Source organism: Cynocephalus volans, chromosome 14, assembly GCF_027409185.1.
Source record: "Cynocephalus volans isolate mCynVol1 chromosome 14, mCynVol1.pri, whole genome shotgun sequence".
NCBI lineage: Eukaryota > Metazoa > Chordata > Mammalia > Dermoptera > Cynocephalidae > Cynocephalus > Cynocephalus volans.
The window spans coordinates 34406306-34431853 of NC_084473.1; the positions used below are offsets into that span (position 1 = coordinate 34406306).

General features: G+C 42.8%; 1 protein-coding gene across 5 annotated transcripts in view; it reads left to right on the forward strand.

Annotated features, from left to right (window-relative positions):
- Positions 1-1340: 1340 nt before the first annotated feature.
- CRIM1 (cysteine rich transmembrane BMP regulator 1) overlaps positions 1341-25548 on the forward strand; it is a 183577-nt gene continuing 159369 nt past the window's right edge. For all 5 annotated transcript variants that reach the window (XM_063078184.1, XM_063078185.1, XM_063078186.1 and 2 more), the window contains exon 1: positions 1341-2149. In XM_063078184.1, the coding sequence (XP_062934254.1) occupies positions 1819-2149 (331 nt within the window). In that variant the 5' untranslated portion in view covers positions 1341-1818. The remainder of the gene's footprint in view (positions 2150-25548) is intronic.

Here is a 25548-nt window from a genome sequence, read left to right on the forward strand (position 1 = left end):
CTTCACACCTGCCACACGATCGATTTTTCTTTTCACACTGATTCAAGCCACTTTTTGTCAGTCCATTAATTTTATTAACGTTTGTACAATGCTGTGAATGGCGGGCCACTAGGGAGCCGATCACTGCTTCACACCCCATCAGTGATCACAGCCATCATTGCAAGAACCTTTTCTGACAGCTGCAGAAGAAAAAGTCTGCACTGGATTCATTCTGCACCACTTTGGTTGCTTCTTTACCTGGTTTATCACAAAGAATATTTACCACACATCTTCTTTATTAATACATTCAGAATTTAAGGGGGAAAAAAAACACCTCTACTTTTGTCCATGAGCTTGAGAAAGAAAACAGCAATGTCAACTGACATTAATGATGCATGAGATCTACGGGTCTAGGGTCTAGTGTCATGTCAAGACTTGTAATAATCCAGTAATCAGCCTTACTCCAGGGAGAAAGATTCAGCTGTGTTACTCTCCAGTCACCCCTTCCCATAATATAACACCTCGGTACAGACAGCAGAGCGACAAAACAGAAAATGTGGACAGTTAAAATTCAACTCAAGCTACAGCCGTCCCCAACAGCCTCCGACCTCTCCCCCCGACCCCCCCCCCCAGCATATTTACCTAGACCGTTTAAAGCACTTAATTAATTCCCCAGCAGCTTCGCTGGAGACGTCTCGAGCTTTCCGAGACTCCATTACATAGTATCTTTTACAAAGTCTATTCCAGCTCGAGTGGAAGATGGATTCTCATCCAGTTTGCGGAGGTTCCATGCATTTGCTTCCCTCTCCCGGAGTTTGATCCGGCGGGTGCCCAGCCGAGGCTGCAGCAATCGCCCCGGCCCCGAGCTTCGGGAGTCCCAGCCACTCTCCGAACTCAAAATTGCATCCCAGCCCCCACCCGGAGGTGCAGCCGTCCCGCCCTTCGGGTCCCCAGGCCAGCCGCAGTGACCACGGGGCCGGCGGGAGCTCGGGACGCCGCGACTCTTGCTGCTCGCTGGGTGCGCCCCAGCCGAGCCGCAGCGCGCCCGTGGTGCTCGGGTCGGAGCAGCGGCCCGGCCGCAGGGCCAGCTTGGTGCGCCGGGCTCGGGGAGGAGGAGGAGGAGGAGGGGGGAGGAGGAGGAGGAGGGGGAGGAGGAGGAGGGAGAGGAGGAGGAGGAGGCGTATGAGGGGAGGAAGGGCCTGGCCGCCGGGGAGAGAGGGAGGGGGAGGAGGGGGAGGGGACCGGCCGGGCCGGGAGGGGTGGGGGGGCAGCCAATGAGCGGCGCGCGGCGCGGGGGGGGGCGAGGTCTGGGGGATGAGGTAGGATGGGGGAGGGCGCAGCCCGAGCGGCGGAGGCTCGAGCCATAAACAAGCGCCCGGAGGAGCCGCGCAGGAGTGAGGCGAGCGGGGCGCGCGGAGCGGACGCCGCGGACCTTCTGCTGCGCCACCGCGCCCACTCGGCGGCTCGGGAGGCGGGGACCGGCCCGGAGGCTGTGCCGCCGCCGCCGCTGCGGAGCCGGCCGACCAGGAGAAGGAGAGGGAGGAGGCGCCGCCAGCCCGGGCTGGAGCCGAGCGCAGCCGCCACCGCCGCTGCCGCCAGAAGTTTGGGTTGATCCGGAGCTGCCGGGAGGAAACTTTTCTTTTTTCCCCCTCCCTCCCGGGAGGAGAAGGAGGAGGAGGAGGGGAAGCCACCGCTGCCGCTGGCGCCAACGCTAGTGGGCTCGGGGTCGGCGCGGCCCGCAGGGGGGGCGGGGGCCTCGCCCCGCGAGGGGAGGCGCGCCCCGGGGGCCCCGAGGGGGGCGGCGAGGACCGCGGGCTGCGGGTGCGGCGGCGCAGGAGGATGTACTTGGTGGCGGGGGGCAGGGGGCTGGCCGGCTGCGGGCACCTCCTGGTCTCGCTGCTGGGGCTGCTGCTGCTGCTGGCGCGCTCCGGCACCCGGGCGCTGGTCTGCCTGCCCTGCGACGAGTCCAAGTGCGAGGAGCCCAGGAGCTGCCCGGGGAGCATCGTGCAGGGCGTCTGCGGCTGCTGCTACATGTGCGCCCGCCAGAGGAACGAGAGCTGCGGCGGCGCCTACGGGCTCCACGGAGCCTGCGACCGGGGGCTGCGCTGTGTCATCCGCCCCCCTCTCAATGGCGACTCCATCACCGAGTACGAAGTGGGCGTCTGCGAAGGTACGGCCGCCCGCCGCGGGCCCCCTCCCACCTGGCCCGCGCCGCCCCTCGGCTCTCGCTGCGCCCGACAAAGTTTGGCCGAGACTTTCCCGACGAGAGAGGGCTCCGCGGGAGGAGGGGGGCCCGCCCTCCCCGGGAGAGAGCCCCCGAGTCCGTCTTTCCCTGCTCCCTGCTCCCCCGACGCTTAGCGGGCCGCGGGCGAGGTTGGATTTGGTGGGTGGGGGCGAGCGAGTGGGGATCGCCCCCAGCTCTGCACAGACACGCACACGTGTGGCCATTCGGGCTTGGGCTGGGTGGGCCGGCCCTGCGCCCCGGAGTGGGCGCGCCGCGGGCGGGGGCGCTGCGGACGCTGCCGCACGGGAGCCCCTGGGGGAGTCGGGCCCCTGCCGCCCTCCCCGCACTGGCGCAGTGTGGCACCGTGTGCTGCAAGCCGTCCGCCAAAGCCCTCTTTTCTATCGGCGGCGAAGTGTCTCCAGCTTGCACTCCCTGTGCGACTCTTGTATTATTTTTCCCTTGCGCTCTTCCTTCACCCCCTTCCTCCTCCTCCTGCGCATATAAATCAATTTCAGCTCCGGAATATGTCAGCCCGGGGGAAGTTACACACAGTGGTTACTCATTTATTTGCCTATCGAAAATGGTCAAAGGCTTTCTCTCCCGTAAGGAAAAGGGGGTGGGGTTGCACCTGGGAGTGAAAAGTTGTTGCTGACTGTTCGTGGCGGCTTTTTGAGATCAGACCTTCGCGTGTTGCCGGTTCCTTCTTTTTGTCTGCTTGACAGCGGGGATTGTTCTGCTGGCTTCTGCACCATGCATTGTGCACCGCGGTGTCGAGACCGGCGGAGGGAGAAAAAGATTAGATTCGTTGAGCCTCCCTCATGGGGGAACCACCGTTGGTGCGTGTTGGCCTTAATCCCGGCCCTGCTGCCTCGGCCTCGGGGTGCCTGGTCTGTTTGAGTTCTTTTTATTTAGCTAATGGGCATGATTCGGTGAGCACCAGTTAAAGGTGGGATTCCTGCTCGGGCTGACGTTGGGCTGACGATGCTGTTCAGGGCATCCTGGTGAGTGAGCAGAGCGCAGCTTTATTTCTGGGGGAGCGACGAGGAGGGACAGGCGCCCTCTGCGCAGCGTCCCTGCCTTGCTACACGCAGCCAGCACCCAGGAGACCAGGGAAGCGTTTATTCTGAAGAATCATTATGTGTGTGTTTATTGTGCTGGGATACTGAAAAACGAGGTGGCAACCTTAAGGATAAAAAATGGGTCTACTAAAAGGCTCCAGTGCTGTGATTCTCTTTAAATACACACACAAACATACGCCATCCGTATTTATTTATGCCTATGGTTTCTAGGGTTGGACGGGTCTGGAAAATAGGGTAGGCCTTTCTGCTTTGGAAGCTAGTGGGCAGTACTGAGTGAAGGGAACTCTTCTCAGAGGGAAAAGACGTGCTGAGCTACACTCTTAGGACATTGGGTCAGAAGAGTTCATTTGCCTGAAATACAACAGCCTCCCACATGGTATCAAGTCCCATTTTATAACATGTTTTTATGTCTCACATCAGGAAAAATGGCCATCAGACTAACTTCCGATACAAATTTAGGTGTTTGACTTGGGGAATTCTGAAGGATGTAGACTGAAAGATGCATCTTTGAACCCTGCCTCTTGGAGTGTTTAACAATCCAGCCTCCCTTAAATCTGAAAAGAACAAGCAACAGGAAACAAGGTTAAATGCAGTGGAAACTGCTGGGCTCTAAGAAAGACTTTTGGAAGTTCTAACGATTCTAACCCTTGTTTTGTTTCTTCTTAACATGTTACTGATGAAGGAAATGCTCAGAGGACCGTTTACAGTAATCAGATGTTTTGGCAACAACCTCCCTCCCACATCACAGAGTAGAGTTAGAGTGGCAGTTTGTTGTGAGCCTTTCATTCCTCTGAAATGATGTGATGGTAATAGCTTCCTTTCCTCTGGTAACACCTGTGCACTTGGTTTTAGCCTTGAAAATGCTTGGAAGTGTTTGTTGACATGATTATATCTCAGTATTCTCTAGAAACACTTTTCATTTAGCAGGCCTATTTTCAGCTACCAAAATTGTGTGCTTGGGGCACTTTTTTTTTCTTTTTAAGAATTCTTAAGGCAGCAGTCAAGTTGCATCCTGAAATCCATTGTAAAACCAAGGTCAGAAGGACAGTGTTACCTGACATGATATAATGGTTACATTTGGACAGATATTTTCAATCGTGTGCCTAAAATTTAAAATATTTTCTCTCTAAGATTTGTGGAGAGCATAGGAGAAGCAAGTAACCCTTTTTCCTCCTTCTATTTAAGAATTAGAGTGGTGTCTCTACCTGTCAGTAATAATCTAGAAGGTATGACTTTCTCTTGTTTTTTTGTTACTTAGCAAGAAATTTCTCAGTGACCAATTTTTCCCTCAGTTTCCATTTTTATTCAGAAATTTACACACTGAAGCATGATTATCATAATCAGCATGAATAGGAATTGATAGATTTTATTCATGTTAGTCTTTTTCACTGCAATTTTTGCACTAAAATGACCCCTACTGGTTGTATCTGTTAATGAAAACTCTTTTCAAAACTTATTTAATTGGCTGCACTGAGAAAACATATTGCGTGGTATAGAAATATTATCATGACTAATCTACCTGCTTTCGATGACATAATTTAAATACAAATTACAGTCCTCTATTTGCCAACTTGCAGTAATTTTTATTTGTGTTACTCCTATACTGGCTTTGTGGGGGGGCAAAAAATCATGTTTTTTAACTGCAGTTCACAAAATGAGTTAGATAAATCATGGGCAGAAATGGACCCCTTTAAGCTTATTGCTCAGTGCTTTAGGTTTTTAAGGCATGCTGGCCCATGGCGGGCTCTCAGTAATAAAAGTACATTGAGTAAATGGATTAGTAATCCTATCTGTAAAAAGAACACAAGAAAAAATATTTTCTGAAAGATTAAATGACATGAGGTGTCCTGTGACTCATGTGAGATACACACTTGGATTTCTTTTCAGCATAGTTTAGATTGTTATTAAATAAATCCTGATTTTATTATTATTATTATTATTGGCTAAGTGCAGCCAGATACCTGAAGTTTTCTCTGCTCTCTCTCAATCTGAAAAGTAATTTCTGACACCTGGGAGGGCGCAAGTCCCTTTTGATTGGACAGTGAGAGTGATATTTTGAGCTAAAGGGATGAGGGTCATTTTTTGTCCTATGTAGAATAGTACATTATGCTTCTGTAAGGAGTGGGAGAAAGTGGGGGAGCATGACCAGCCTTCTGTGGTCGCTAAAAGGGCAGATGATGGCTCGCGTTTGACAGTTTGTGAGGACAGAGTGATTAGGAACTATATTAGTCCGTTTCTGTTGCTTATAACAAAATATACAGAACTGGGTATTTTATAAAGAAAATGAAATTTATTGCTTACAGTTTCAGAGGCTGGAGATCCAAAGTCCAGGAAACACATCTGGCGAAGGCTTTCTTTGGTGGTGACTTCAGTGACGACAGGGTATCACATTGAGAAAAATGGCAGAGCAGAGAGAGCGGCCTCCTCATTCACTCTCCTTTTAAAGCCCTCAGAACCATGCCCCTGACCACCACTATAAATCCATTCACCACCCCATGGTCCTACAATCTAATCACCTCTTCAAGGCCCCACCTTTCAATTACCATCATAGGATTTCCCACCCTGAACAGTTACAGTGGGGATTAAGTTTTAGGGGGACATTGAACCCAAGACAAGAACCAAGTGGACACTATTAAGTCACTTTGCTCTGAGGACTTTGCTGTATTAGATCCAGGTGACTGCTATTGCAGATAAGCACCAACCTTTTCCCCCCAGTGAGTATTTACTCGGTGGCTTCATCTCTGTGGAATTTAATTTTTCATGTTTTTCACCACTGCCATCTAAAAACTGCCACTTTCAGAAATCAATTCTCCTTTTATTTCCCCTGGCTATTTTAAGTTTTCCTTCCACCCATTTTTTATGGGACAGTGAGTAGAACTAAGTATTATGTGGTGGGTACTTACAACAAAGAACAGAATTTTGTTCTTTTTGAAATTTTGAAAATGTGTGGAGGATCTGAGGTAAGGCCCCAGAGAGCAGGCTCAGGAGACCAGATAATGCACCAACACATTAGATTGTGTACAAGCCACTTGGGAACTGCTTATCTATTGCTCTGTAACAGGACTTGGAGGTAAGAGTCCATGCATTTTAATTTTTACTAATTGAATAATGGAGAGGAAGGGTAAAGTTAATACTCCTGGACTAGAGTTAGAAAAGTATTTGAGTAATGGGTTTCATTTTCCATCTCAAAAGTCTTTAGGTAGAGGGAGCTCTTAGGTACTAGAGAGAGAAGCAAGCAGGGGGCCTAGAAAATGTTAACAAGGTATGAGAAGAGAAACCAATAGAGGTAAACAAGGAAATAATTAATTCCTCCCCAAAGTAAATATTGACAGAACATGGAGAGACCACTGTTTACTGCACATATACAAATGACAGGGCTCAGTGACTTTCACTTTGACTCAGGTTTATGGAATCCTCACTGTTATTGAGGAGTCCTGTCACATAAAACACTTGACAAAGGGCAAATGAATTGAATACTGTCAGAAAGGCAAAAATAGCAAGTCTGGAGATATTTGCTGCCATTAACACATATTTAACAGTGAGTAGGAAAATTTATAAGCAATATATTGGCAGTATGGTTATGAGCAGTCAGGGTAATCTATGAAGAAAACTGTCTGAAAAATCCTTCAACTATGGGCATAACATCCATTTGTTGGGGTATTTAGTGACTTGGTGCAGGTTTTTACATTTTGTGTGGCTTGGTTGAGATGCGATGATCTTGATGAATCAGTGGACAGCTTGGAGATGCAGGGGACAGGCATTAGGAAGTTGGGGGATTTAGAAAAAACAGATGACCCTAAAAAGATAATGAGTGGGCAGACTGAAGAATGACGAAAGGGAGAAGGGAAAAATACTGAATTCATCTTAGGGCAACTATATCATCCTTTGAAGAATAATCCAAAACACATTCCAGACATTAATTGTGAAATTCCTGAAAAATGTGTGGGTGTGTTTAACATCTCAGGCTCTGGTGGGAGCAGGAGAGATGACAGTGCTGCTTTAGCATATAAGTACTACAGGGTCAGAGGTGGTAAAATGAGCAGAAGGTAACTGTGTGAAGCAAGTTCCTGTGACGCTGTGTTCCGTATGGCACATTTGGTACCAAGATTTTGGAAACCCCAGTAAAGCTCATTTAATCATTTGAGGAAGAAACAGTAGACTAGCCAAGCATGCATGAATAGCACATTGAACGCCTTCCTTCTCAGAGGTCTGATTCTCCCAAGCTCCATTTTTAAGGATCTGACTTGCCTTTGCATACAAATCAATCACTCATTCATTGATCTTCTACTCTGTCCAAGCCCTTCCACTGGGCCAGCCCAGGGACCTCTCAAACGTATTCTGTACTCGTCACACTCTTTTAATCAAGAGAAAGAATAAGACAGCAAGAAGGTAAAAAGTCTACATAATAGTATAAATTCAAGACAGGTAGAAGTGATTTCTTGAGTCTGTATGATTAATTGGTGAGTAAAATATGTGGATAAAATTTGTTCCAGGAATCAGAGGTTCTGAAGTGATCTCTTCAGGCTCTGGTGGCAAAGCTGAAAAGGGAAATTTGAATTTGAATTAGGTTTAAAAGTATGAGTAGGAGCTCCATTTTTTGTTGGGAGAGGAGCTCCTACCCATCCTTCTTAGGGCCTGTGCAGTACATAGTAGAGTGTTGCCCTACGTCTGAGAATGAGGCTGCATTCTTAATGCTTTACTAGCTGTAGTTTGAAATGCAAGTTCCTTTTGAGAGTGTTTTTTTCCTTTGTTCTAGCTTGTTCCAGTAGGCAGAGGAGCGTGGGCAGTGAACTGGGAGGTGTCCCTTTATCAACACCTCTCGGCTTTACCTACTCTGCTGCTTGCCCTGGCTGGTTAGCCTGGTCAAATCACCAAAAAACCTCTGTGCTTAGACAAGACCACCTCAGCCTTATGGACAGAGGAATGGTTGAATATACCTATATTTAAGAATGCCCTCCAGGTAAACAATGAACTCTAAGTGTTCCTTTGGGGCCCACATGAAAATATGTATATATATATATATATATATATATTTTTTTTTTTTTTTTTTTTTAAGATCCTTTGTTAGTTGCAAAGTGAATGATCTAATTTCTTACCTCTTTCCTCCAACCATGTTAATCCCTCACTGGAAATACCTATATGCTGGTAGAAGAGTATAATGGTTAGGGACTTGTCAAATCTGTACACTGCTTCTGTGTGTCTCAATGTTCTCATCTGTACAGTGGGGTTAATAATAGGATTGCTATAAGGGCTCAATGAATCCCTAGGAAGCAGTTAAAAGAATGACTGGCATCTGAGAAACACTAACAACAAGGCTACTAACGAGTATAAGTAAAAGAATTTTTCATGGACTCATTCTCTTGTTCTACTTAATCCTCATCTACCTGTGTCATTAATGGTCAGTAGGTAAGGAGTTTGAACCCTTAGAAAGGGAGCAGATAATTGAGTTCAAGTCCCCTACTCTCCTACTCCAACACCACAAATGCATTGAGTTAAAAAACTTAATTTAAGGCTTCTGAAGCTATTTGCTACCTCACCTCCTATTTGTTATACTTTAAATAATTCTTAACAGAATTGGTATATTTTAGGTAAAATTTTGGTTCTGACATTTTTTGCAATTAAGTCATAGGAATCGTAAATTTAACCATTTATCTGTGGGCTAATATTTCATCTGGGGAGGAGGGAGGACCTAAACTTGCTATAATCTGTAATGTATATTTTCTTTCACATTATATTCTGGAAGATTTTGCTCCTAGCTCCTGGAGTGTTCGCACTGGTGGTCACCAGAGGATTTGGCCTGGCTTGAGCTGAGGAAACAGCTCCTATTGCCACAGCTTGACCCCACTGGGGCCACAGTCCCATCTGCTGCTGCAGTTGGTACAAATTAGACAAAAACAGAGGTCAGAGGAGTAACCAATGCATTCCTCAGTTCTCTTCCTGGCTCTGCCTGTTTCCCTGCCATCCTTCTGCCCACAAATATTTATTTGAGCATCTGTTATGGGTCTGGTCTCTGCACTATACTGCAGTGATACCACTTCTGTAAGCCACAGTTTCCCTATCTGTTCATAGTAGTAGGTACTCCTAGGTTTGCTGTGAGGATTAAATAAGATAAAACTATGCTTCTGAAATTTTAATGTGCATGGAAGGATTTTATCGAAAATACAGGTTCTGAATCCATAGGTCTGGGGTGGAGCCTACGATTCTGCATTTCTAACCCAACTCCCAGATGATGCCAGTGTTGCTGGTCCCAGGACCCCACATTAAGGAGCAGAAAACTAGGGCTGGGGCTAGATAAACCTGTGTTCAAATCTCAGCTCTGTTATTTTTTATCTGGAAGACCAGCTTGCTTGATTTTTCTGGGCTTCAGTTTCCTCATCTGTGGAAATGGAATGTTAATAACTTTCTATCAATTGAATATTGTAGTGAGGATTAGATATAATTAATATATATTATACATATGACTACATATATATATACATGATTATATGTATATAGGATATACATATATGTCTCATATATAATTGCTAGTACAATACCTGGTACCAAATAGATTTTTTAAAAATAATATTAATTCTGATTTCCATCCGGTTTTCCATCCTTTCTCATTTTCTTCTTTGTTAGCTTTCTCTCTCTGTAAGTAAAAAAAAAAATCTACTTTGTGGACATACTCACACCTCTTCCACACTTAACCAAGTGTCTTCAAAAGGGAGCTAAGAGGGGGAATTCTGCTCTCACATGTTTGTCAGAGAAAAAGGGACTGTGAGGTGCTGAGAAAAAGGGGCTGAGTGTCCAGAGTCTCTGGACCAGAAAACATTTGTTGGTTTGATCCAGCATGACTGTAATTCCCAGCCCTTTTGGAGTTTCAGCAGAATGGGAACATTTGCTTGATTTTGTGGTTTGAGTCCTTGCCTCCAAAGAGCTATTTCAAATTAATATTTTTTAAAAGGTGACATTTTAATGTTGATGGCATATGGTTTAAAGAGAGTGAATTGATTTTCTTTTATTGTGAGAAGTTTTTTGTGCATTTCTGGACATCACTGGAGACCTTGGAGGTCCCGGGAGTATCGCCAAGGCAGGGTTGAGATCTCTCACTGGGGTTACGGAAGCAAGCAGCAGCAGGCCCTGCCAGGAATGAGCCAGGAGATGGTGTGAGGGTCAGAGTACATCTTCGCTGCTTTTCTTGATCCTAGGCATTATATTCATCTTTCATGTGGACTAACACTGCAGCTTTACTGTGGATTAGCATTCTGGTGTCTCTGGAGACTCTTTGTGGAAGGCTAGAAAGGAAGAACACCTAGAACTAAGATATCTGACGTCCTTGTCTCTAGTTCCTAGCGTAGGTAGAGTGGAGGAAAGTGTTTTCCACTGAAGGAGGACAGAACTGCATACTCTTAATTGTGACTCTTTTCTTCGTGCCTGGAAATAAGTATCATTTTTATCATTTACTTATTTTATATTTAATTATTGCCTGAGAATTCATAAGCCAATGCTTTTCATTGGCTATTGTGGAACAAGGAGAAAGAACTTGATGAAGAAAAACATCCTTGGAATCAGTAGTTTACAACTTTTTTTTCTTCTTGACAACCAAACCTTATTATCATGTAATAGAAATTGGATTGTTTTCCAGAAACTCTTTTAGTACCTTTCATTGTAGTGCCTCTATCTTTTATCAAGAGTGCTGATATTCAAACATGTAACCTACAAGGAAAATGAGAAAAACTTCAAAAATATGTTCAGGATTTCTTTTAAATAATATGCTAGTGAAAACCAAAAATAACAGCCTAATTTGAAATATCCTGAGAACATTTGTCTTACGCATATTTAAGAAAGAAAATTGTCTTAATTATATTTTAGGGTGTTGTCATTTTACGTTTCAAGTTCCTGAGAAGAGAATTTGAAGAGTCTACTCTTTGGAAATTTTAGCTAAGTCCTTAGCAACCAGCTACTCTGGCTATGCAAAGTTTAAAAAAAAAAAAAAGATACAGGCTGTAACTAGAGATTATGCCTGTCTTATTTAGCATTTCAAAAAAAAACCATAAACAAACATCTCAGATTCAAAACAGAAAGGAATTTCTGGCAGGGCAGAATGAAACCTGAGCCTTCAGAATCCCAGTCTAAGAGAGGTAACTTATTTAGCTTCTATCCAAAGGCCACAAGCAAAACATTTCACAGCTGTGATAAAACAAAAGGCATCTCAGTATTGGAGAGCTGTGGTACCTCTTTTTGACTTCGAAAGACCTGACAAAATAAGGCAAAGCTACCTTGAGGATGTTTGACCTTAACTCAATGGACCACATCAGACCTTATAACCTGTGAGGAATCTTACATGTGGGATGTATGGGCTTGGTCCCCTCGGAGTGCTTGTTTATAATTCTGTGGAACATTCCATCATCTTATCAAATGCAGACATTGAAAACCATTTCTCAGTCTCCATAGTTGGGAGCTTTGCTTTTCTGAGGGTATGGACATTTACAGTCTGAGTGAAAAACAGGGATGGATTTAGACAATTTTATCTCTGGAAGTCAAAGTAGGAGGATTTTTAAATGGTTTGAGAAAGAATGGGTATGCTGTGTGCTTTTCAGAACCACTAAGTTCTTATGTTTTAGGGAAATTGTAAGGAAATGTACTACTACTACCTATGACATAAAAATGAGAGACCAAATAATCCATATTTTAATCAAGAGAATGAATGTGTTTGTATATATCCTAGCTTGTTTCAGAAAGGATTTGAGGCTGCTCAGGAAGGTAAATATCACAACATTCTTGTATATGAGAACAGCATGATAAAGGAGGGGGAAAAAATAGCCGTGGCTTCTGGATCCGCCTTCATCCCTTAATTGCTCAGTGACTAAAATAAAACCCCTTCAACTTCCCTTGGCTCCACTTTGCCTTCATTTGTCAAAAGGGAATTAAATAGTTACCTGCCTGAAGGCAGAGGAATGGAATCAGATGATATCTTAAGGACCTTCTGGTCATAAGATCTATGTTTTTATGACTTAGAGGTGCTGGGCAGGAGTCAAATATTACCTGGTGTTTGCAGAGCTGGGGCAGGAAAAAGTGGTAGAGTCTACATGACTCTTTGCCAGGTGCTGTGGGTGGAAGGGCTTAGAGGAAAAGATCAAGTCCTTCCATAATTACGTTTTTGGGGAGGCTGTGGATACAGCAAAGCATAGTTACTGGGAAGTTAGTGACGTCTTTTAAATACCTACAGTCTTTAAGCCTTATTAACTATGGCCTAGTCTGGATTCAGGGTACAGCTTACACCTTTATTTCTGTCTGTGCTGACTAGCTACCTTTACTTTCTCCATTTTCTCATTTACTTCATTAATTCTTACGGCCCTGAGGTAGGTGGGCAACAGAGACTTTAAAGGGAGAAGCTTGAGCAAAGACAGGCCAAAACTTGCCCAAATTCACATGCGCATTTCTGCCTCTGACACTAGGAGAGAGTTGAGTAATTGCTGTTCTTCCTAATACTGCAGGCAGCAGCCAAATTCCCCGCATTCTTTTACCTTTGCTGCTGTTTTCACTTGCCAGGGAGTTTCCTTAAGGAGCAGACTGAATTTAAAGAAACATAACAGTACTAGTGCAAGAAAAGGGGGTCACTGGCAGCACATGACAATTCGGTGTGCCTCGTGTCAGAAGGACGAAATGATCAGTCCCTGCAGAGGGACCTGCTCGGGCTCAGACCGCTCCCTCATCTCTGTGTCTCTCTGAACCTCCAACCAGGAAGCACTTTGCCTGCATGTGAGACAACAAATCTCCACTGAATGTATTTCAAGTACAGGCCAACTGTGAAGCTTGGAAAGTTGTCTCTTGGGGGGTTAGAAACTTCACCCTTCTTTTCCATGTTGTCCAGCAGCAGGGTGTGGAGCATGGTGTGAAACTGGCTCTGAAACTTGATGTAATACGTATTATTCTAAAGAATGTGATGCTCAGCACAGCCTCCAGCGTATACCAGCAATCAACTTGCTTTGCCTGGTGGATATTACATTTTCGCCAAGAGCAGCCTTCCAGAGTGAGGTGCTAGTTAATTCCAGTTGGGCATTTATTCATTAATAAGTCTGCAGAATGCTAAATACTCCATTTGGGAGTATGTGACATGAGAGAAGTCAGCAGCTAATTATTATGTAGCTCTCTTCCATGATTCTCACTTTCAGTTCAATTACCTAAGCCACCAATCCCTAGCTGTATGAATTTGATTTTTAGTTTTCTATAATATTTTGCTTTCTGCCCCAAAAGCATTTTTGCCTGCATCTGTAAAACTGTTAAAAGTTTACTAATAACTGAGTAAACGTTTTATATTGTATTATGGCTTGGTCCGTCTTTTCTTTTTCTTTTTCTTTTTCTTTTAAAGATAATATCAAAAGTTAAATCCTGTTCCGGATCTTATCGTCTCTCTTCCAGGCTAGATTTCTGGATAGCTAATAGTACTGTCTGTTTAAAGTAGCCATTGAGGGATGGGTGGTATTAATTTACTAACCTGAGCTTTTGCCTAAGACAGGTTCTCCTTTACTCTTCTTTGGTGTATAAATAGGTCTTTATTTGCTTTTCTTCCTGCTTGGTTGGTGCATATTAGCTTAAGAACATTTAAACCATGGGGACAATAATGAGCCTTTGAATGCCAGGGTCCCCTCACTTCCCTCTTGAAAGCAGCCAAGTGAGTGCATCGTGCATTTGCTGCAGGACAGTCTGCTGGAAGGACAGTTAGAGATCTCCCTCGCATCTCTCCTGTGGTTTGGCCTTCCTCCTCTGGAGAATCCCTGCCACAACCCAGTGCAGGTTGTATCACTCAAGTGATCATTCAAGTGCCCTGAAAGCCATTGGAAAGATGGCTTTTCAGCAATCTTTCCATTTGCCTGCACATTCTTCCCAGCATGGTTGTGTGCAGCTCTCCAGCTATTGATAACCCAGGTATTAACAGAAGTTAGTGCCATGTATCAACTCCTCTTTAAGGACCTCTTCCAATAGCGGTTTCTGCACTAATGGCAGAAGAGTTCTGTGGAAATGTTTGGAGAAGGAGTATTTGCCAGCACATTCAATTCATTTGATACCATGGGATATGCTAATATAGGTCAGAAAGTGATAAAAGTTCATCAAGCAAGGATATTTACAAGGTTGTGGTAGACTTGCTGGCCTAAAATGATGTTCCCAGGGCAATGAAATATTTCTGTAGCAGCAGCAGCAGCAGGGCCCCTGAGTGGGTACAATTACAGGAGTGTCTTTGAGAGAAAAGAAGCTGAGATCATTCCTTCTTGCAATATGTAGTTAACTTAGTGCCTTTGGATGTAGGGTGTGTGCGTGTGTGTGTGCATGTGTGCATGTTTTCAGTTGCTGAGGGCACAACACAGACAAAGAATATTCTGCATTGTGTCACAGATGTGCTGAAAACAGTGTGCCACGTTGAAGCATGTTCAGTGCAGTATCTACTCTATAGATCAGCAAACTAAAAATAACTGCTTAATAAAGATTGTACATTGTTTTGTTTTATAACATTTGAAAAAAAAAACAATTCTAGTCGAGGTGCTTTGGCTTTTAAACTGCCTGCTTAATTGGGATATTTGTAAGTGGACAGGTGGAGCTCAGGAATACTATTGACATTTCATTTCTTGGTGATTGGGACAAAAGTTTTGTTACTCTTACAGCAATGTAGGATGATTTATGGTAGGCTATCTATTAAATGTAGTTTTTGACCTTACATGGGAATTTTCAATATGATAGCAGAAAGAAAAGGCAGGAATTTAGGGTGAGAAATAGAAGACCTCTGTAGGGAAATAAGCAAAATAAAAAGAAGTCAGAGTTGTTTATTGCTGGAAGGAGATGAAATTATTTTCAAAGACTATGCTGGGAAAAGGTGAACCCTCAGCAACCAAGTTTATTGACTGTCTATTCAAGAAATTATATTAGATGCTTTGGAAAGAGAAAGGAAAAAGAAAAGGCTGCCAACAGAGGGCTGGAAAACTTGAGGGAGATAAAGTATTTACATGCTTTAATAACATAAAACATGTCCAAAATAAATGCATAATTACAGCTGCATTTGGCACTGAAAATAGTCCATGTATTATATTTTTTAAATTGTGTGTGAATATGTAAACATATGCCCTTGAGTCAGAAATGCTTGGGCAATAATATTTCTTGAGAGAATGGAAAAGTAGAAGGATGAAGAGCTAAAAAAGAGAGAAGGCATAAAGGAAGACTACTAGTAAAGAAGGGACAGTGAATTTTTCTTTCTTTAGAGAGAACATATTTCATATGCATAATTATTCCAACTCCTAATGTTGGTTTAATAAGCATTTAATTTCCCGTGGGGCCATAGTAATTTGCATGTTATTACTAAATGCCCACAGGTAAAGAAAAATCGGACTCCTAAACTAAAAACATTTCTTTCTTCTAACTTTATCTCAAATTTGTCTTGGACAAAGACCCTTTGAGAACTCAGAAAATTAGGAGGTATGGTCAACACCTACCTTCTATCACCTAATATCTAGTGCAACCGAAGGTTTAGGGGCAAGGCCAGTAACTGGAAAGTGGGTGTGTTGTTGGCTTTCACGTTCCCCAAAGTTGTCTTCACATCCTTTAAAATGTGTTCTCATCCTTCAAGACCTACCACTTTATCCTGCTTCCTTTGTTAAACCTTCCTGCCATGCCCTGGAAAAAATAATGCCATCTCAACCACCCCACCCCCCAGCCCCAGCCCATAAATAGCACTTTCTTCTTCCCTTGTTATAGCACTTTTCACACTGTGTTAGAGTTCATATTTCTGTTTCCCTGCCTCATTGGGATCCACTCGAGTGCCAGGATTGTGTGTTATTCTAGCGCTTGGCACACAGGAAGAACTCAATGAGCATTTGTTGACTAAATCTAGACTCAAGGTCATCCAAGATACTATATAAAAACTTTTCCATCTGAAGTGCTTGGTTTGCGTGGTGGAAAGTGAAAAGATTGGCACTAGCTGTTAAGAGAATCCTGGTGAGATTTGATGTCATTGCAGAAGAAAGCTAGAAATGGTTAACTGTGCCCACTCCGATCAGTCTTAGAATTTTTTGCAATTTTTCCCTGATGATTTAGCTTCAGCTGTATTTATTTTAGCAAATATTTAAAGGTAATTTTTATTTGTGAAGACTTTTCTTCTTGCCAGTTTGTCATAAAGGTATCATCTTTCATTCGCTAACCCCTCATCAGCTTGTAAGAATATTCCTTGTGGGTGGTTGCTTGTAACTTCCTTCCTTCCTGCCAGGAATCTGATGCATTGAGCAGTTAAAATACTGTGGTGATCAGCTGCTTGTAAACAATAACTGATAAACGATTATGAATTACTTGATAAACACACTTCAGATGGCCACATGGATACTTGATGGTAGTAAAACAGACCTCTGGATTCTCAGCCAGTCCAGGATTATGTCTTCAACTTGGATGTTGACTAATCAGGAGGGAGTTTAGAGTAACAAGCATGTATTGAGTGTTCAGTCTGTGAGTGCTAAGTGCACTGAATGATGCAACCTAGTTTTACTGCCTCAGGTAATCTCCAAATGTCCTGAGGAATTTAACTGTACAGCTTCTTTGGGGAAGGAAATCCTAAGCCAACAACATGAGGGTGGAAGTATGTGACTGCAAATAATAAAAATGCCTCACAATGGCTCAAACAGGAAGTCCATAGGAATGCAATATAAGGAATTTAGGAAAGCAAAATCCTATTTGGATTTACTCCAAACTCCATGACTTCAGGGACTGAGGAATTTCTCATGTGTAGTGGCTAGAGTCCCAACTTGTTATTTAGCAGTGTGGAGTTGTTTTTCCTTCAGCACTAGTCATGAACTCTTTGTTTGTTTTTCTAAAAGTCTTAAATAAAGTGGTTTACAAATTAAGACAGTAAGACATTAGACACTTAAGGATACAATAGCAAATTACAACTTTTGGGTAATACATTTGGCACTAAGCTTTTCAATTTCTAAAGAAGAGAGGTTTGGCCAAGATAAAGTGTGCAGAGTTACAGACACATGCAGAATTATTCTGCATATAAACTCGGGTATCTATGCCATTTTGTCACTTGAGCGAATGTGCCTTGAGAGCCCCGTTGTTGTAGCACAGGTTTAATTTCAGTGTCTCTGTTGTAGCATGTCCCTTTAGCTTTCCCACATTTAAGATGCTCCTGTCACACCTGATGGAAGTTGTTGGTAATGTTAGTGTTCTGATTGGTGGCTTTCCTACTGACCTTCTTTAGATCCTTTTATTAATCACCACCAGTTAAGGTTTGGGAAAGGGCAGGAGGGGAAGCTGCAACTGATGGTTTAGTAGAGTTACAGCTTTAGAGCTCTGATTGTCCGTAATGCTTCACTTGACAATGAAAGTGAAGATTCTAAGCAAGGTTAATTTTTTAAGGGTCCACTGATGGTTTTTCTATAACTGTTTAAAAATACATTTTTAACTTTTATGTGGCTCCATTGCTGCTGAAAGTTTAAAAGTCACCTCCCAGGCCTCGGGGACAGGTTATGTTCTCCTTTGTTGCCTTCTCTACCACAATGACATTGTCAGTAGACGGAGTATTTATTTGACTTCGTGGCAAATACTGCCAAAATGAGAGGTGTGAGTTTCTCAAAACCCATGATCCCACAGTTCATTTGAAGGGGTAGGTGAAGGATCCAGAGCTGTTCTTGCTGCTGGAATAGCACATGTATCCTCAGACTTTAGTAAAATAAATGAATGGAGGCAGAGTACTGGGAAACACACTTGAAGGAGGGAGTGCCCATCAGACTGTAAGCCAAGGTAAACAGTTCTTGTAACTGAAAAATAGACTTCCTGGAAGGAGAGAACTGGAGAAGTGGGTGTGAAGTGCAAGCAGCAAGTACATTTTCAGCAGTATAGACAGCTGGGTTGCCCTGAGTCCTGCAAAGAACCTGTCAGCTATTTGGGGAAAATCAGTTGCTTGAACCAGCCTTTGACTGGCCTGTTGTGCATACAGCTGGACCCAGAGATGGCAATTGGGGAGAAAAGGTTACATTTGTGATAGAAAGCAAACAGATGGGGCTTTTTGAGGGGGTAGGAATGAAGTCAGCAGTGACCTAGGGATGGAGGTCTGCAGGGGAACCAGTGGACTGGCAGAATGGCAGTGAGAAAGCATTCCTGAGTCTGCACATGTAGAAACAGACATTCTCTCCTGTCAGTTTTTCGTTACACTGAGAAAATGTCATTACAGCGGATACCAATGCATACATTGCAGGTTGTGTGACATGTACCTATCCTTGAAAATGTGCTCCTATGTGCAACTTGCACACATGTAAAAAAGATTCCTCACAGGGTCATGTGCTTGTCCTGATAGTCTCTTTATGTCCATTCTTCTGTAATGGCAGTGTTTTTTTCTGATTTCAGCTGTTAGGTTCTGTTAATTCCAACAGGAAAAAAAAAATCTGTCTCTGGCCATCATTAATTTATATAGATAAATATGTGTAGATTGTCTCCTAAGCAGTGTCCATAAGGCCTTGGGCATCTTGTTCCTGTGTCTTCTCTTCTGCAGCTACCAAAGTACTCATCAGATTGCTAGTTGCTAATGTCCTGCCATACAAGGTGTCAAGAAAGGTAGACCATCAAAAAACACAAACACAGAAATTCCTTAGGACTTTTCATAAACATTTTTGGAGTTTAGTTGCATGTGGAAAGGGCCTTGCCTTGTAAAAAGAGACCCACCACCCTTTAATGGTCACTCAGAAAGGTGTTATCTAAATTCCCTCTTTGTAGTTTTATTTCTTGAACATCTTATTTCCTGTAACCAGCTATGTGTGTTGGGGCCACCTATTGGGTCCACTGCCATCTTTATAAAAAAAACTGTGAAAAGGCAACATGACTTCACTAGACAGTTTGGGAAGTAGAGAAGAGAAACAATGATCCAGAATGCTCTTGTTCCAAACACGAATGCTAGTTTCACGTTTTTGTATATATTTCTGTCTAGTCTTCCTCTGTAGATGTGCTTTTCTTTCTTTTTTTACCATGCCATCTTGCATTATGCTTTTTTCCCACCTAACATGATGTTAAATGCATTGTCCTATGTTGTTACAGTCTCCATTACTAAAATTTAAGCTGAATAGTTGAGATGTACAGACTGTAGCATTCCACTTCATTTCCTTTCCACCTTTCCTTTCAGGACTACATAAAAAGCAAGAAGGGAAAAAAATAGTCATTCCAGGTGAACTTCAGAGAAAATTCTGTGCAGTCTTAATGGAATTTTATTTTCCTTAGTGCCTAGGCTCTCCAAGCAGATGATGGCAGTTGTGTCATCTCCCCTTACTAAGGACCTGACCACTCACTACCTGTGCATCTTATCCTTTGTGACTAGACTCTTGGCTTGAGGACAGTGGCTCTTGATTGTTTTGTCTTATATACTTGCTACCACCAAGACTGCGTTGACTCTAACAGTATTGAAGCTCTATAAAGTTAACTAATGATTTGTAGGCTTTGTGCAAATAGCCAGCCCACTGGGTAGAGACATTTTAATTCTGTTGTGGGTTTTTTGGTAGCATATTATTGGATTGCAAATGTTTATTTAGTATGAAGAATGGATATAATTAACTAAGTCCTAAAAAGGGACCAGATATTAACTTCAAGATGAATCTGCAACCTTTATGCTTTGCATATGCCATATGCTCTCGTTACCAAGGATTTGATCTGAGGAGTTAAAACAGTTTTCCTCTTCTACCATTTTATAAATTAAAACCAGAGGCCTAGAAATTATCCAACAAGATATGTATAAAATTTGGCAGAACTTTGATCATTGTCAGAAATAAGTTTGTTGAAATTCTATCAGGCAGACAGTTTTTTTCCTTGTATTATTATTGACTTCTGTTAATAGTTTTTACAGCTCAGTTATTGGTTTCATATTCAAAAGTTATATACCATGTGTTGTAATATTTCAGATTTATTTCTGCAATCTTTATTTAAAAATACAAATTCTCAAAATCAGTTGCACAAACAGTATGCGTAATCATATCATCAGGCTTCAAATATATTTTATATTAATGTTAAGTGTTTTTTTGATTATCAAAAGGAAGACAAAAATTTTGATTATCTCTTTAATATTAAATCACTATTTCTGAATTATAAATCTTTGAAAATGTTATATACCAATCAACATATTCAGTCCAGAAAACACTGAACATTTACCTGGCTGCTTGTTAGTTGGGGAGAACATCCATTTATACTTCTCTAAATCACAGCATATAGCTAAGTGATGCATGTGTACAACTAGAACTTAAATCCTTTTTTGGTTAACATATTGACTTAAAGGAGCACACTTTGTACTGAAAAAATAATATGAAGGTGAAATCCCATCACATGTAATAGTTTAACCTTGGATATTTGTGGATTATTAGTTACATCATGGGATAATAACATGAGTTATTAAAGCCAAGTGTGTAAAATTTTTTTAAAAACCATTAAAGCACAAACTGTAATAGATATTTATAGTCTATAATAATCAACAAATATTTGACACCCACTATCATTACCACCACCAGAATAATGTATGCTATAATTGTGTCTCCAGGGTGAATAAAGAGGTATGGAAAAACTGACCACCATCAGGGAGAGGTTTGAAAAGGGACAGGGTGCCTGGGACTTTTTCCTAAGCTTTGGCCCAACATAGGGCCTATAGCTGCTGTTGTAACCAATTTATAAAACATTTTAAGGTGGAAATCAATGGATTGTCTCCAATACTATACAGTTAATCTTTAATCAGTTGATTTTTATTATCAACCCAAACTGCAAGTGTTTTCTTTTCAAAAGTTTCTTAACAATGGGATTATAAATGTTTAAATTCATTTATAATGAAATTGATTTGTATCTCCCTTGTTCTGTGGAAGATAGGGAAGCCTCTGTGAGCAATGTAGGCTGCGCGTTGAGGGGAATGTTTAAACAGTGGGTGAGTGTTAGCACAGTGTCCCTGGGCTGCGTTTCCTTGCTTACAGAGCCCTGGAGCTTGGCCAACTCAGATGGAGCGAGGTGGAGGAGAGGTTCAGTTTAGAGAGCCCTGGGTTTATTTCTGGCTGTTGGGATATGAGACTGTGGGAGAAGGCATAAATATAGTTTGAGGGAGGTCGCAGACTTAGAGGTTCTTGCCAGGGGCAAGCGCTGGATGGGTTTGTTTATGGATGGGTTTGTTTATAGTTGCTTCATGCTTTTACTTTTTGGTGCTTCCAAGGGGCGATGCTTAGTGTCCGGATCTTCTTTATTGGGTACCTCAGAAGTCTCCTCCAGTGCACTGACCACAAGGATTGTCCTGCCTTTCTTTCTGCATTTGTATTCAAATACCTAACCTCCTGACCTGCTGTGAGAGGTGTTTTTGTTTTGTTGTTTTGTTTTGATTTGTTTTATAATGAACACCAAACGTTTGGGGGAAAGACAGTTATATAAATGCTACAAGCCTATGGCATTTGGGGGATGGAGTTGCAGGATTTGGAGGTTTGTGTACATCATATCTACAGTACAGAGAGAAAGCAAGGGCAGTAGTTCCCAAGCCCTGTCTTGTCTCTTTGTGGGTTGGTCTGAAGTCAGTTCATAGTCCAGCCTAGGGAGGTGTGTTAGCTAGCCAAGCCACTCAACCTCTGGTGGGTGGTTTCCATCTGTAAAATGGGAATAATAATAGCATCCACTCACTTGGGTGGTTATGAAGAATAATTAAGTCATTCATGCAGAACACCCGAATAGTGGCTTGTACATAGTAAGCACACAGTTAATACTAGTTGTCGTTGTATCTTTCTACCTCAGCATAGAACACTATTGTTTATATATGACAGATTCTCATTAAATGTTCTATTCAATAAGTGTAATATTCAGAAGGTGAGAAAATGATTTCTTCCTCTCTTACCATAAAATAAAAGTAATGTTTGGTTGCAATAAGACATTGTAAGCATGAAGACATTTATTCCCTGGTTGGTGGAAAGGGGAGTAGGATGTTCCAAATTCTTTATTAATGACCTTGTGTCTATGATTTGTTAATAAGACCTCACATACCCAGTCTATCAAGAGTTTCATTAATATTTACTGGAAGGTAATTTTGAGAGGACAAAACAGCTTAATCAAGCAATTTATTTCCAATAAGTATTGTTACTGGAACATTTCAAATTCCAACATATGCAGTGGATATATATTAATGAGACTCTGCCATTTCCTTTTGGGTTCACTCTAAATTCTAGCTTATATTTGCTTTTAAGGTGGGAGATGGGTATATAGATGTTCTTTAACTGAATGGCCCACAGCTTCTTTGTGACCCATCAGTGCCTAGCACAGGGCCATGTAAGCAGCAGTTGTTCAGTGAAGACATTTTAAATGAATGTGTTATTGATGGGTCATTTTTCTTCACATTACATCATATTGGTGGCTAGAAGGTGCTGGTAAGGAGGAAGTTTCAGGCATGATTTTCCTCCTAGGCAGGTTCCACCTAGCATGTTTCTCTCTTGCTGTTGGGGTATGGAATTTGAGGGCTGCTCTCAGAGTTACTGCTCATCTGTAAGAGGAACAAATGGTCCTCAGATGGTCCTGATGAGAAGGTGGGGAAGGGGCACCACCACTCATCTTTGGTCAAGTGTCTGGGCCATCCTCATGATGAAGATTACAGCTCCAACAAAAGGAGGTAAGTCATTTTTTTTTTTCAAGTTAAGAAAGTTAGTTTAAAAGTTTATGCTGGTAGTATTTCATGTGGCAGTAATAAGGGCATATGTCCTTGGGTTCTGTTGGTCGGGACTGTGATTCTGAGGACAATGGTTTTTGATCCAGAAAACAGATTACAATTTTGAAAAGTGATCATATCCACAAAGGTGACAAGGACATGAGCCTGAAGTCCTGTATCAGTGCTCTGTAAGTGCTGCTTCTCATTCTAAAAATATTTATTGATTCAAAAAATGATTTATGTAATAAGATTGCAACTATAATCAGAATCCTTTTTCTATGGAGAAATTTAGAACTTTAAACAAACACATACCTGTTGTTTTAAATGCCATTTCTGTTGTCTGTTGCCATTTTAATAACTTTTCTATTCTTTTGTTTTAGGTCTCACTGTATTCCAGAATTTTTTTTTTTTTTTAACCATTCAATGCCACCCTGGTAGCCAACTTTTAAAAAAATAATAAATTTATTTCAGTGCAAACAAGTGCAGTATGGTTCTTGTGTGGCGAAATTATTTCACAGGTGGTTTGATGAATTCATCATTTTATAAAAAGGATAGAAGAGTATTCAAATTGCTTTCCTTCTTTCTCTCACCTCTCTCACCCAAACTGAAGTGGTGCATTTAAAATCTGATCTTCATAAAAGGAGGAGCTGTCCTAGGGCACATTGTACAGGCCATCTGATTGCTTCTGCTGTAGTTCCATGCTCTGCTTGTATGTAAAACACAGGCACTTTTGTTTTATCCCTGACAACAGTGCAGCCTGCCAGCAGTACAGGAAGAACAGCACGTGGTGGGAATGTTCAGATTTTTCTGAACAGAACGCTGAACCACTTTCTCTTGAAGGGTAGTATGTACTGGGGACGGCAGGATGGGAGCAAGTTCAGATTTTGCTTTCCAGATGATTGACCACACAGAAGGCGTATTCTCTCCTTAGCTTTTGGGTCCTAGTAAATAAAGGGAGGGTTCTGTGTTGAATCCTTGCTTGTCAGGAAGGAGGTAGTGATTGGTCAGGAATTCTTCTTTTTTTTTTTTTTTTTTTTTTTTGCTTTAATAAAAGCAATTGCTTAGAATGAGAAGAATATCAGGATATCTTTCGATAGGATCATATTAATCCATCATCCACAGACTTGTCTTTGCTGTCAAACTTTACCCATAAGCATTTATTGAAAGCAGTCTTTAATTTTAAAAAAGGGAAAATATAGACATTTAGTTGAATTATAGATGATGGATTTTGACCACTCAGGGATGCTTTCTCTGTGCACTCTCTTATAGAGGCAGAACCTCTGTATGACTTTGGCTAAAACACGAGTGGCCGCCCTAAGTGGGCTCCTCTTCACTTATTCCCTCTACCCAAGTCCCCAGTGCCATTTCCCTTTTCCTTCCCTCCTGCAGTCTTCCCATAAATCAGGTACTGATGAACAGGCTTCATTCTGACCTTGGAATGCCAGTCCAGCCACATCTGCTCCTCGTGTCCTCCTGCATGAGAGGACTTGACTGTCTTGGGAGGCAGTAGGAGCTCCCGAGACCAGACTGAAGTCTGCTCATTCACCTGTTTATTCTACACAGTTTGGGCTTAAACTCCACATTTCTCCCCAGCTTCCCTTTTTGGGGGAGGAGGTTCAATGGGGTGGAACTCTGAGGGATTCAGTGCTGGGCACCATGTTGTGATGCTCCTGGCTGCTCCCCTGGGGTCCAGGTGGGGCCAGAGTTGTCGAGTCCCATCAGGCTGAGCCCTTGGCTGCAGAAGGTGACCTTGATAAGGTACACATCCTGCAGCCTAATTTCACAGGCTTCGGGGTCCTGCAAGCAGGGCGAGTTGGGAGGTCCTTGAGAGGCCAGGGCCAATGGGATTGAGCCCAGACTCCATAGAGTTAAAACTCAAAGGATGCAGATCAAAAGAAAGACACCAAGAGAGTCCAGGAGACACTGAGTCTGAGAGGCAAGGAAATCCAATATTGCAAAAGGAGAGTTCTGCTCCGGGAGGTTAAAGAAGTTTGGTTGCCTACTGAGTGAAAATGACATTCTATTTGTTAGCCAAAAATACATCAGACTTTGAAAATGTCTGAGGTCAGAGGATTGTTGCTGCACCAGATTGGTTGCTGATTCAGAGAATTATGGAGTTGGAAGATTCCTCAGAAAAGCCTCTCTAGGCCAGCCCCCTTATTTTACAGGTTAAGTAACTGAGACTCATAAAAGTTCATCATTTTCTCTCACTTCTACAGTCTCTACCACATCTGAGGTTATGGCCTCTTCTTTTTTCCTAACCCAGAAAGGATGAGAAGCTTCCTTTTGCCCACTCCGGAGGGAACTCTTGGGGCCCCTGTTGCCCTCCCTGCCCCGTGACTTTGTGGGCCGAATCAGCCTCTGCTGAACTTTTCCCTGCCTGCCTCCTTACCCCCACCTCTACCCCCCACGCAGGAATCCGGAGCCCTCCCTGTGATGGTGTGAAGCCACTGGAATGTGGCACTCTGACCCCTGGCAGTTGAGTGTCCTGGATGGACTTGGCCTGGGAAACAGGAAGGACTCAGAGGAGGGGAAGGAGTGCCCCCTGGCCTTGGGGTGGGATGGAGGGAAAGGAAATGCTGGGCAGCGTGACCCTCCAATTAGCCCAGTAGATC